Raw genomic sequence first — 13,286 nt, forward strand, 5'->3', positions numbered from 1 at the left:
AAATCTCCCAAAAAATATATTTATTTGGGGGAGGGGTGGGAGAATATTGGGTTAAGCGTGCATGAGTATGATTAATATTAGATCAGTGATCTCCTAAATAGTTTTTGTGCGTCAAGCTACTGACATTTCGCATCTTGATCTATTTGGCTAGATGAGCCGTAAAAGAGATACCAAATCTTAACGGGTAATATCTCTATGCTGAGGATATGACCAACAGTAGGGAAATAGTAAGACTGATATATAAAAGATATGAGAAACACCAGTAGATAGACACACACCTCCCAGATTCATGGACCTAACAACCGAACTCATTAGCCCTCAGGTAGGTCCACTCTGCGTTGCCACAAGTATAACTAAATAAAATTTTGTCATGATTAAAAACTATAATTTTCGACTTAATGATAATAAGTTGATTTTAACAACAAGCTATTTATGAAAAGCCAAAACTAAATAAATACTAAAGACTGTTGGGGCCATGGACTTTATTATGTCAATTATCATGAAAAGGACCCATGATATTTTATTTTATTTTGCATTCTTGATAACAAAATACAGTGCTTAATGGTTAGTTGTATTGCCATTACAATTGAGTATACTAGAAATGTTAAATAAATCTAAATAGTTCTCATGCATGTGTAGGGATGGTAAGCACCGAGTTTGAACTCAACTCAATATTAAACCCCGGTTCTGGGAGAGTTATATTGGGTAAAGCCTCTAGAAGAGACTAGAAGAGGGTTCGGAGTTGGTCCTGATATTTAGTAAACCAGCTCCGGACTCGCCCCGTATGCTATATATATCTATATATTTATACATGTATATTATTAATAATCTAATTATATATTTTTTAATCATTTTGAATAATAAATACCTTAATATATAATTTTGATTCATTATATTTTAGGATTGAAATACTTATATTATGATATGTTTAATATAAAAATATGCAATTATGAAATTTTTTTCTTATGAGTTGAATATAAATTAATATATTTTAATTTGTCATAATATTTACTTTCTATATGTTATTAATATAAAATAACTTGATTTATTAGATTTTAAACTTTTTATTGTGTAGTAAATACCATTAAAAAATTTAAATTTTCAAAACTAAAAAAATAGAAAACTTAATGGGTCCAAAGGGTTCCACCCGATTGGATTCATCGGGTTACGGTGCAGGTCAAGTCTAAAAATAAGATAGGCGGGTCTCAAGTTTGGTCAAACACGTCCCAATCTCACCTCATTAAATTTTTTTAATAGAAGAGATGTGTTGGTTCAAATCCACATTAAGAATAGCCTGGCGTTGGGGGAATATGAGGCTACTTGGGGACTACAGTTTCCCCCTTTCGAAAAGGCTATAGTGGCAATCGCCGGGGAGTGGTTCTCCATCATGTAGTCTATGCTGGTTACAATTCGAGGTTTACTTTGCTTGTTACCGATCCGAAGTTGGTGTCTAAACTGGTTGTGAAGCTGAAACTTCCTTAGCCAAAGATACGAATTAGAAAGAAAGGTAATTTTCGCATAGATAGAACTATGTCTTCGGGAACTTCTGAGCAACATAGGACCGACCACGGGAAGTCGAATAATCCGAGAAAGAGTTATAAAGACGTAACACAAGAGATATGTTGGTCCAAATCCACGTTAAAATAAAAATCATTTGTAATTAATTTAAAAAAACTAGAAAATGAATAATGTTTGTTTGAATTGGGTTCACCACAAGTGGGCTACCTCTCATGCGTTACGATGGCCGGCCCGTCATTTAGCTTTCTAAACTTGTAACCAAGTGAATTTTTGAACTATTTTTTTTATTCACTGTAAAAATAGTGATGAATTAATTATATCATGTTGAAAAATATATTTAAAATGTGAGTATTGAATATTTGAATGTTAAATATTTGAATGTTGAAAATAAGAGTTGTAAATATTGAAAATTAGTGTGTGATGATGTAGGTAATGATGTATTTTATTTTTGGATTATTTGTAAAGATTTCCTATAAATAGATCTCTCATTTGTGAAGAAAATCACAATTGAGTAGAGGAAAAAATATTATAAAGTGTGTAGTTTGGTAAATTTTGAGAGTTTGAGATTTTTACTTTTTACCATAAATTTTTACTTTTTCACAACACGTTATCAGCACGAAGCTCTAAAAGTCCTACATACTTTTCCAAGCTCCAAACAGAAGAAAAAGGTAACAAAAATAATTATATTTATTTTAATGTTATTTATTTATTGTGTATTTATTTAATATACAATATAATGTTATTATTAGAAATAATAAAAATAAATTTTTCATAAACTTGTTATAAATCCTGGGAGGATGTTAAGACGACATCCCACACTCCCGGTAAGGGATACGACAAGTATAAAAGCCTATAAGGTTTTTAAACAAAATAAATTATGACACTCATTATAATATTATGATATGATATACATGATTATTTAAACATGTCTAATATTATATATATCATATTATTATCATAAAATTATACAAATACATACCTTTATTTTTTTTGTACCCCAACGGTCATAAATGGTAAACAACGGCTATTTTTTGCCCTATAAATATGATCTCACAAACACATTCCATCACTCCAACTTTCTCTTCTTCTCTAAAAATTATTCATCATCAAATTTTTCGAAGAAAAAAGAAGATGGCTTTCTCAAGGTTATTTTTAATTATTTTGGTTATCATACTCACGAGTCTTTTATTTATCGGAGAATATCCTCCTCGTGTGTTTTCTTTATTTTTACAAATACTTGTACTTGTTGTTTATCCGTTACTTTGTATTGCAATAATTATTAACTAATAAAATGCATCGTAATTTTTTAGTACCACCATGTCAAATTTAACAAAGCTCGAATTTGTTGCGCTCGACATCACGGGAAAGAATTATATGCCATGGACTCTAGATGTAGAAATGCATCTTGAGTCATTGGGTCTAAGCGAGACCATTAAAGAAAATGGCATATGCACGTCAAAAGAAAAGGCAAGAGCCATGATATTTTTGCGTCGACATCTCGACGATGGATTGAAATGTGAATATCTGACTGAAAAAAATCCCATGGCTTTGTGGAAGGGATTAAAAGAAAGATTCGAACATATAAGAGAAGTTATACTTCCGACCGCCCGGGATGAATGGAATACATTGAGATTCCAAGACTTTAAAAAAGTCAGTGATTACAATTCGGCGATGTATAGAATAATCTCGCAATTAAAATTTTGTGGACATGAGGTCACAGAATCTGAGATGCTTGAAAAAACATTTTCCACGTTTCATGCATCAAATATTACTCTACAGCAATAATATAGAGTACGTGGATTCGCGAGATATTCTGAACTCATCGCCTGTCTTCTTGTGGCGGAAAAAAACAACGAGCTATTAATGAGAAATCATCAGTCCCGACCCACTGGATCAACAGCATTTCCAGAAGTAAATGCTGTAAGTAAAAATGAATTTAAACCTGGAAACCAAAATCAAATTCAAAGACAAGGTTTTGGTCGAGGTCGAGGTCGAGGTCGTGGACGTGGACGTGGACGTGGAATTGGCCGTGGTCGTGGTCAAGGCCGTGGTTTTGAAAATAATCGAGATAGTTATTTTTATAACTCATCTCAAAAGAACGTCCCAAACCATCCACAGAAAAGGCATCATGAGAATACAAGTGTTAATGAGAAGCACTCAAAAAGATATGAAAGTTCTTGTTACAGATGTGGTACTCCAGGACATTGGTCCAAAGTTTGTCGAGCCCCTGAGCACCTTTGTAAACTTTATAAAGAATCATTAAAGGGGAAAGAAAAGGAGACCAACTTCACTGAACGCAGTGACCGTTTGAGTGATTCAACTCATTTTGATGCTGGTGATTTTATGAATGATTTCTCTGGAAATGATCAATATGTTGGTGGGATAGAAATGAACAATATTGATGCTGCAGATTTTCTCAACGATTTCTCTGAAAATGAACAATATAATGGTAGAATATAAATGTACAATAATCTATTTTTCATGTATTCATAGAATAATGTTTTATTGTATAATTATGATTTGTGTTATATTTAAATATATATTGCAAGTAATTTATTTCATTGCATATTTTTTTGAAGTTCAAATATGGAAAATGCTATGAGCAAAGCTGAAGTTTGCATACCCGACAGTGGTACAACGCACACTATCCTCCGAGATAAAAGATATTTCTTGGAACTAAAACCAACAAAAACAACGGTGAATACAATATCAGGTCCTGTAGACTTGATTAAAGGATGTGGTAAAGCACAATTTTTGTTACCTAATGGTACAAAATTTTTGATCAATGATGCTTTATATTCACCACAATCGAAAAGAAATTTGTTGAGTTTTAATGATATATATTCCCATGGGTATGATACTCAAACAATGAATGAAGGGAATGAGAAATATATGTGTCTTATCACATATAAATCAGGAAAGAAATATGTGATTGAAAAACTACCAATGCTCCCTACTGGATTGCATTATACACATATAAGTCCCATTGAATCAAACATGGTAGTTGATAATTCTTCGATATTAACCAATTGGAATGATCGATTGGGACATCCTGGTTCAACAATGATGCGAAGAATTATAGAAAATACACATGATCATCCACTGAAAGACCAGAAGATCTTTCAGAATAATAAGTTTCAATGTAAATCATGTTCTCTTGGAAAACTTATTATAAGACCATCACCAGTCAAAATCCAAACTGAATCACCAATGTTTCTTGAACGTATTCAGGGTGATATTTGTGGACCAATCCATCCACCATGTGGACCATTCAGATACTTTATGGTATTGATTGATGCCTCCAGCAGATGGTCACATGTATGTTTATTATCAACTCGAAATGTTGCATTTGCAAGATTACTTGCTCAAATAATAAAATTGAGGAATCAATTTCCCGATTATACAATCAAGAAAATTAGACTTGATAATGCTGGTGAATTTACTTCCCAAACTTTCAATGATTATTGTATGTCTATGGGAATCATTGTTGAGCATCCTGTTGCTCATGTACATACACAGAATGGTTTGGCTGAATCATTGATTAAACGTCTGCAAATGATTGCTAGACCAATGATAATGAAAACAAAGCTCCCTATTTCTATATGGGGACATGCAATTTTACACGCTGCTTCATTAATTCGCATCAGACCAAGTGCATATCATAAATACTCCCCATTACAGCTTGCATTTGGTAAAGAACCAGACATTTCTCATCTGAGAATTTTTGGATGTATGGTGTATGTGCCTATTGCACCACCGCAACGAAAGAAAATGGGACCTCAAAGAAAGGTTGGAATTTATATCGGTTATGATAGTCCATCAATCATTCGATATATTGAACCTCAGACAGGCGACGTGTTCACAGCACGTTTTGCTGATTGTCATTTTAATGAGGAAATCTTTCCAATGTTAGGGGGATAACAGAAACATACCGAAAAAGAAATTACATGGTATGTATCATCATTGTTACATCTGGATCCAAGAACAAAACAATGTGAAAAAGATGTACAACAAATTGTACACTTACAAAGAATAGCAAATCAAATACCAGATGCATTTGCAGACACAAAAGGGGTAACTAAATCATATATACATGCTGCAAATGCCCCTGCTCGAATTGAAATTCCAAAGAAACAAATGGAAGATACTCATGATGTCATTAAACGCCTGAAGCGTGGAAGGCCAGTCGGTTCCAAGGATAAAAATCCTCGAAAAAGAAAATTCATAGAGAAACACGATGATCACAAAATAGAGAATGACGTTTCTGAAGAAACACATGATGATCACAAAATAGAGAATGGTGTTCCTGAAGAAACACATGATGATGAAAATGTTCTGTCAGAACCACAAACTGACGAGAATCATGAAATCTCTATCAATTATATTAATACTGGAAAAATATGGAACCGAAAAGATATAGATGAAATTGATGATATATTTTCTTATAATGTGGCAATCGACATCATAGATGATAACGAAGATCATGAACCAAAATCTTTTGGTGAATGTAAAAATCGGCAGGATTGGATAAAATGGAAAGATGCCATCCAGGTTGAATTAAATTCGCTAAATAAACGTAATGTTTTTGGACCTATAGTCCTTACACCTGAAGGTGTAAAACCTGTTGGATACAAATGAGTTTTTATTCGAAAGCGAAATGAGAAAAATGAAATAGTAAGATATAAAGCTCGACTTGTTGCACAAGGTTTTTCTCAAAGGCCTGGAATTGATTATGAAGAAACGTATTCTCCTGTGATGGATGCAATTACGTTTCGGTATTTGATTAGCTTGGCGGTATCTGAAAATTTAGAAATGCGTCTTATGGATGTTGTTACAGCTTACTTATATGGATCACTTGATAGTAATATATATATGAAAATCCCTGAAGGATTTAAGATGCCTGAAGCACAAAGTTCAAAACCCAGGGAATGTTATTCTGTGAAATTACAAAGATCATTATATGGGTTAAAGCAATCAGGTCGAATGTGGTATAATCGACTAAGTGATCACTTGATGAAAAAGGGATATGTAAATAATTCAATATGCCCTTGTGTTTTCATTAAGAAAACAACATCCGGATGCGTAATTATTGCTGTATATGTTGATGATTTAAACATCATTGGAACGAATAAAGAAATTCAAGAAGTTGTGTCATACTTGAAGGAAGAATTTGAAATGAAGGATCTTGGAAAAACCAAGTATTGTCTGGGTTTACAAATTGAACAAAAAGAATGTGGAATGTTTGTTCACCAGACAAATTATACAGAAAAGATCCTTAAACGTTTTAATATGGATAAAGCAAATCCTTTAAGTACTCCAATGGTTGTTAGATCATTAAACATAGAAAAGGATCCATTCCGTCCATGTGAAGATGATGAAGATATTTTTGGTCCAGAAGTACCATATCTAAGTGCCATCGGTGCCCTTATGTACCTTACAAATTGTACAAGGCCTGATATATCTTTTGCCGTGAATCTGTTGGCAAGATTTAGCACATATCCAACAAAGAGACACTGGAACGGAATTAAACATATATTCCGTTATCTACGAGGAACGACAGACTTGGGACTTTTGTATTCAAAAGATGCTAATCCAAGTATAATTGGTTATGCTGATGATGTATACTTATCTGATCCACACAAGGCACGTTCCCAAACTGGATATGTATTTACTCGTGGAGGCACTGCAATATCTTGGCGTTCTCAGAAACAAACGCTCGTAACAACTTCATCAAATCATGCCGAGATTATTGCACTACATGAAGCAAGTCGTGAATGTGTGTGGTTAAAATCAATGACCCAACATATCCAAATTTCATGCGGATTATCATCTGATGAGAAGCCTGTGATACTATATGAAGATAATGCTGCATGTGTTGCTCAAATGAAAGAAGGATACATAAAAAGCGACAGAACTAAACATATTCCTCCTAAGTTCTTCGCATTCACTAAGGAGCTAGAGAAGAATAAATATATTGATGTTCGTCACATTCAATCAAGTGAAAACTCATCAGATCTCTTCACAAAGGCACTTCCTACGTCAATATTCAGAAAGCACATATATAATATTGGGATGCGCAATCTACGAAATTTGTGAAGAATTGTTCGTGTCAACATGAGGGGGAGTTTACGTGACTGCACTCTTTTTCCCTTACTATGGTTTTTATCCCAATGGGTTTTTCCTAGTAAGGTTTTTAACGAGGCAGTATAAAAACACGTAATAAAGACAATCATTATGATCATCATCACAAGGGGAGTGTTGAAAAATATATTTAAAATGTGAGTATTGAATATTTGAATGTTGAATATTTGAATGTTGAAAATAAGAGTTGTAAATATTGAAAATTAGTGTGTGATGATGTAGGTAATGATGTATTTTATTTTTGGATTATTTGTAAAGATTTCCTATAAATAGATCTCTCATTTGTGAAGAAAATCACAATTGAGTAGAGAGAAAAATATTATAAAGTGTGTAGTTTGGTAAATTTTGAGAGTTTGAGATTTTTACTTTTTACCATAAATTTTTACTTTTTCACAACATATCAAACTTTTATGTTTCGCGGTAAATGAAATAATTTATGAATTTAATAAAAATCTATAACAAAAATAATTAATTAATTTTTTTTTGGGCTAAAAACGAGAATTATTTTTGTCAACGTTTGTTTTCTCTCCCTTCAATAATTCAAAAAAACTGATAGCCATATTATTTATTTAATGAGACAGATTCCAGAATGCACGTGGACAGCTGAGGATTTCTACGTTTACTTAATTAAAGAAATCTTCTGTTTCAACTAAAACTTGTCAGGACACCTCCAAACTCTTTCAAAAATAAAAACAGGTGTGAGACGATCTCACATGTCTATTTTGTAAGACGGATCTCTTATTTAGATCATCCATGAAAAAGTATTACTTTTTATGCTAAGAGTAATATTTTTTATTGTGAATATCGGTATGGTTGACCCGTCTCACAGATAAAGTTTCGTGAGACCGTCTCGCAAAAGACCTACTCATCTTCAAAATCCAAAATTTTAAAACAACGAATTGATTAAATTAATTAGTAATAACATTTTAAATTCAAAAAGCCTAAGTATGCCAGCCATTTTAAATACCTTTAGGGCATGATCCCAGATTGACCCTCCTTTCTTATTTCCACTTAATTAATATTTTAATGTTGCCCCCTAATATTCAATAGAGTAAATATCTTCTGATGAGTAGAGACAGATTGATATGATTCATAACTATTCATCTTTCGACATAAAAATAATATTTTTAATGAGTTGAGTCGAGTCGAATATTTCATATTTGTATCATAAAATTGACTTGTTAAACCATCTCATCTGAATTTTTATGTAATTAAGAACATGCATATTTCTTCAAGATTTTTTGCACTACTTTATCTAATCATTATTAAATTATAATGGATAATCCTAATTTATGAAATATACAAGCAATCCTTAGCGCATATTGTGTGTTGTTACATTGGTACGATATTCTTATCTATATCAAATAGTTTGTGCAATTTTTTTTAGAGATTATACCAAATTAAGATTATACACAAATTAAAAATTTTAAGTATGAATTTTTAATAATAGTTTTCAATGAATTAATTACACTAATTATTGAACAATTTTTTTTTCATATATGTGTTGATTAAGATTGACATTATTATTTTACTATTATTACTTCAAGGTGTTTATCCTATATTATTGCTAGAGCCGTTAATTTAGGTTGTGTACTTCGAGTCAGCCCGTCCCACCACATAATTTAAGTGGGTTATGTTGAATTTTTTTCAACAAATTTAAAGGCAGACAAGATGGGCTAACCCGCACGGTCACGGACCTAGGCGGGTTTGGGTTGCCCCATTTTGCGTTATGAATTTATGGTGATATATGTATTTTTTTAAAATTAAAGTTGTGAATTTTTTTGTATTAGTTTGTATAAGACAAAAACTTGTGTGAGACGGTTTCACGGGTCGTAGTTTGTGAGACAGATCTCTTATTTGGGTCATTCATGAAAAAATATTATTTTTTATGCTAAGAATATTACTTTTTATTGTGAATATTGGTAGGGTTGATCCGTCTCACAGATAAAGATTCGTGAGACCGTCTCACAAGAGATCTAATCTTTATATAAAATGTAGACTTGTGAAATCAATAATTATAAGTTTTATTGATATTTTTGATAAACTTTTATTTATGATATGATATATTTAAATAATTATAATGATTTTTTTTATTTATTTATTTTTAATTTTTTGCGGGCCGGCATGCCTCGTGGGGCCATAGTTTACCCTGTTTGACAACTCTAATTGTTGCTATGCTATATGATCAGTATGCTTTTTGAAAATACAAACTATTTCTTTATTGATGTAAACGGGTTTTCTAGGCCAGTAATTACACGTGGTTAATACATTCTAGTAATGATTTTGGTCGTTTAATATTGTTTGTCAAAAAGTGTAGTTTTTTCTAATTAAAAAAAGGAAAAAGAAATATATATTTATTAATCTGAATTTTTTTTAATGGAGCCCCCAATACGCGAGGAGTGATGGCTCCTTTTTTTAAAAAACTCAAATAATTGTGGAGAAATCGCCCAAACATATTCTGACAAATTTAATGCTGAAAATCTGAATATGCCGTAAGGAGTTGTCATTAATTGATTATGATGATGCATCATTCATGAGATCATGCATGGAATTCAGTAGTTTCAGGATTATTTTTAAGAAAAATATCATCTTATTTTTAATTTCCCTTTTAACTGAACAAATTAAAGATAGATCATACTTGAAAAAATTGTCATTTAACAAGAAATCGCACCAAAATAGAGCTGGAGTGTTAGAAAATTCAAATCTCCATAGCCCACACAATTTATTTTTATTTGATTCCATATATATATATATATATATATATATATATCATTGTCAACTTGTCACCATAAGAATGGAAAACGATTAAATTAAATTTCAGCAAATGTCCACTTCAAGAGAGTGACTGTTGCCCTACTCTCCTTGTTTCCTACCCTTCCATGGATTTTCTTTGTCCTCTTTCCATATTTCCTTGGAATTTGTGCTTCATTCTCACCTTATTTCTTCTAATATACACATTCTAAAAATCTTTATCGAGAATTTTGTGTATTTTTCGGTACTATTCTACCAGCATCAATGGTAAGATTAGATGGTTAAATTTTTAGCCATTGATGCCGACGGAAGGGTCGGCATCCGCGGCATACCCATTTTCGTAACATTTATCATTTATAATATTGGTGGGTTTTTGCGATCTATTGCTAATATATATATATATAAAGTCGGAAATTCAGGATACTCTAAAATGAGTAGTGAAGAAATTCATAAAGAGATCAAAGGAAGACGAGAAAGGGGAAAAATTTAGAGATGTAACATTGGATAAACAAAATTTAACAATTGAATTTGAATATGATAAGACATTTTTCGGTTATCTTACATGAAAAAAACATATTATACTAATATCATGTAAGCAAGAACTGTATCCACATGCTTCTTTATTCTGATCTCCGAGAAACTCGATTTTTTTGATCTTCCCCCTCCTCAAGTGGCGATGTTCCACATTCTACTACTTTGTACACCAGCTCTAATGTATCGAAACAGCAAATTTAATCATCAAAACTTATGATATATGATAATTTGACCATACCATCTCGATGTATAATCAAATTTGGACAAGTTTTCAGGCCATTTAAACGCACGAAATCTCGATCGATGTCTTAATTGAAATGTTGTTGTTCTAGCCATGGCCAAAACCCTGTCTGATCATCCATCCCGCAGAACATATTGCAAAGGCTTTCCTCCTTGATATTTGGATGATGATCCATTTTCGGACACTGATTTTCGGGCCTCGAGGACGTCGAATTCTGGAAGAGATGTGAGATTAATACATTAGGCCTGAGTGATGATGGGAAGAATTGCCTGCTTGTGGTACTCGGATTGGTGGGTAAAATTGGGCTATCAATGGCCGGATTTCTTGATATGTCAAGCTTTATTTCTGAGCTGTTTTCACTTCTGTTGCTGCAGGAGCCTTCTGTTTCTTTGTTCAGATTGATGGATTCTGTTGGCTCCCTTGTCTTCAGTGACAAAATCTGTAAAAATCTTTAATTTATTTTCAATAATGCACATTTTTTTTTATAATTTTCTACTTGTGTTAATATCTTGGAACATTAATTGTTACTAAAATGTAAAAAAATGTAAACTTTAAATTACCTCAGCATGGAGTTTCTGATTCTGCACTTGAAGTGCATCGTTTTCCGACTTGACAGCATCAAATTCTCTCTTCAAAATCTCGTAATCTTTCTCCAGTTGCTTCGTCTTCCATCTGGCTCTCCTGTTCTGGAACCAAATGGCGATCTGTCTGGGCTGAAGCCCGAGGGCCCGGGCCAGCTGCAGCTTCCTTTCGGGCTCCAGCTTGTTTCCCAGTTCAAAGTTCTTCTCAAGTGTCTTCACTTGCTCCATGTTAAGCCTCTTCTTCTTCTCCCCGAGCTGGGATCCGTCGTCGGATAGTTCATCCTGATCCCCGTGATTGTTTATCTCTTCGCAGATATCGATTCCGGTGGCAAACGACATGGATGATCTCTTCCCTAGCAGTGAAGCCACGCCGCCTACACCAAGAAAGAATCAAAGATTTAGGGTTTAAAGATCATAATCATCATGAGATAAATAAATGAAAATTTCAAGATTTCATACGTGCATGTTTAATCTATGAAATATTGCGTTGCTCGACCAAAAAAAAAAAAAAACAAGAAGAAAAATCATTATCCATCTTCAGAGCATACACATAAAAAAAAATTATTCCCTGCAATAAAACAAAAGTACATACCATGAAATTCTTGGGGACTGCAAGAAGGAAGAATCGGTACAGCAAGAGAAGTGGAGGGCTGATCGTGATCATCATCTTCATGATGAGGAGTTTGCAGCATAAAATTGGAGTGAAAGAATGCCATTTTCAGCACAGATCATAACCTACAAATTAAACTGTTCCACCTGCAGTTGAAGTGAGATCAGGTATACTGATCCACAACCAGTCATGATGATGTATGTATTTTCTTGAAAAATAGATTGAAAGAGAAGATACATTCATTGAACTGATGGAGATTGCTTATATACCTTATCAGCTTCCCAAGAAAAAAATAATTAATTCCCTTTCTTCTGTGAATCGTGTGGGTTTTTCATTTGTGAGAAGTGGGATATATATATATATATATATATATATATATATTCGTTTTACTTTTATTGCAATAAGATGGATAAACAGATCAAATGGTAGTAAATTTTAGAGCCCATTTGATAATAATAATTATTACTAAAGAGTTTAGAACAAACTCTGCATGCCATTTAGAAGTCTAAATAGATAAATTAAACTTGCACTAGTTGTAGTTTTTTAGTCTATGGTTAAAATTTGCGTCAACAATTGGAAATTCTGTAGGATATTTTTTATTTGAAATATGTGTATTTTGTTGAAAAATATATTTAAAATGTGAGTATTGAATATTTGAATGTTGAATATTTGAATGTTGAAAATAAGAGTTGTAAATATTGAAAATTAGTGTGTGATGATGTAGGTAATGATGTATTTTATTTTTGGATTATTTGTAAAGATTTCCTATAAATAGATCTCTCATTTGTGAAGAAAATCACAATTGAGTAGAGAGAAAAATATTATAAAGTGTGTAGTTTGGTAAATTTTGAGAGTTTCAGATTTTTACTTTTTACCATAAATTTTACTATTTCACAACACGTTATCAGCA

The 13,286-nt window shown here is 32.5% G+C and overlaps 1 protein-coding gene across 3 annotated transcripts; it reads right to left on the minus strand.

Annotated features, from left to right (window-relative positions):
* Positions 1–10,910: 10,910 nt before the first annotated feature.
* Positions 10,911–12,741, minus strand: LOC142543489 (homeobox-leucine zipper protein ATHB-23-like). Of its 3 annotated transcripts, none has more exons than XM_075650786.1 (4): positions 12,646–12,741; positions 12,359–12,522; positions 11,746–12,140; positions 10,911–11,624 (listed from the first exon to the last, which is right to left on the minus strand). In XM_075650786.1, the coding sequence occupies exons 2-4, from the start codon at positions 12,480–12,482 to the stop codon at positions 11,253–11,255; spliced, it is 891 nt and encodes a 296-aa protein (XP_075506901.1). In that variant the 5' UTR covers positions 12,483–12,522; positions 12,646–12,741; the 3' UTR covers positions 10,911–11,252. The 3 variants fall into 3 exon arrangements, with proteins under 3 accessions (XP_075506901.1, XP_075506900.1, XP_075506899.1); XM_075650785.1 differs by having other exon boundaries at positions 12,359–12,548; positions 12,646–12,717; XM_075650784.1 differs by lacking the exon at positions 12,646–12,741 and having other exon boundaries at positions 12,359–12,610.
* Positions 12,742–13,286: the final 545 nt, after the last annotated feature.

This window comes from Primulina tabacum, chromosome 4 (genome assembly GCF_025594145.1).
Source record: "Primulina tabacum isolate GXHZ01 chromosome 4, ASM2559414v2, whole genome shotgun sequence".
NCBI lineage: Eukaryota > Viridiplantae > Streptophyta > Magnoliopsida > Lamiales > Gesneriaceae > Primulina > Primulina tabacum.

Bases quoted from the DNA above. Each gene is read 5' to 3' on its own strand.
- LOC142543489 (XM_075650786.1), bottom strand. From the start codon at position 12,482: ATGGCATTCTTTCACTCCAATTTTATGCTGCAAACTCCTCATCATGAA. The intron at 12,141-12,358 runs GTATGTACTTTT...TTCTTGGTGTAG, and splicing joins CAGTCCCCAAGAATTTCATG to GCGGCGTGGCTTCACTGCTA. The intron at 11,625-11,745 runs GTAATTTAAAGT...AGATTTTTACAG, and splicing joins ATCAGAAACTCCATGCTGAG to ATTTTGTCACTGAAGACAAG.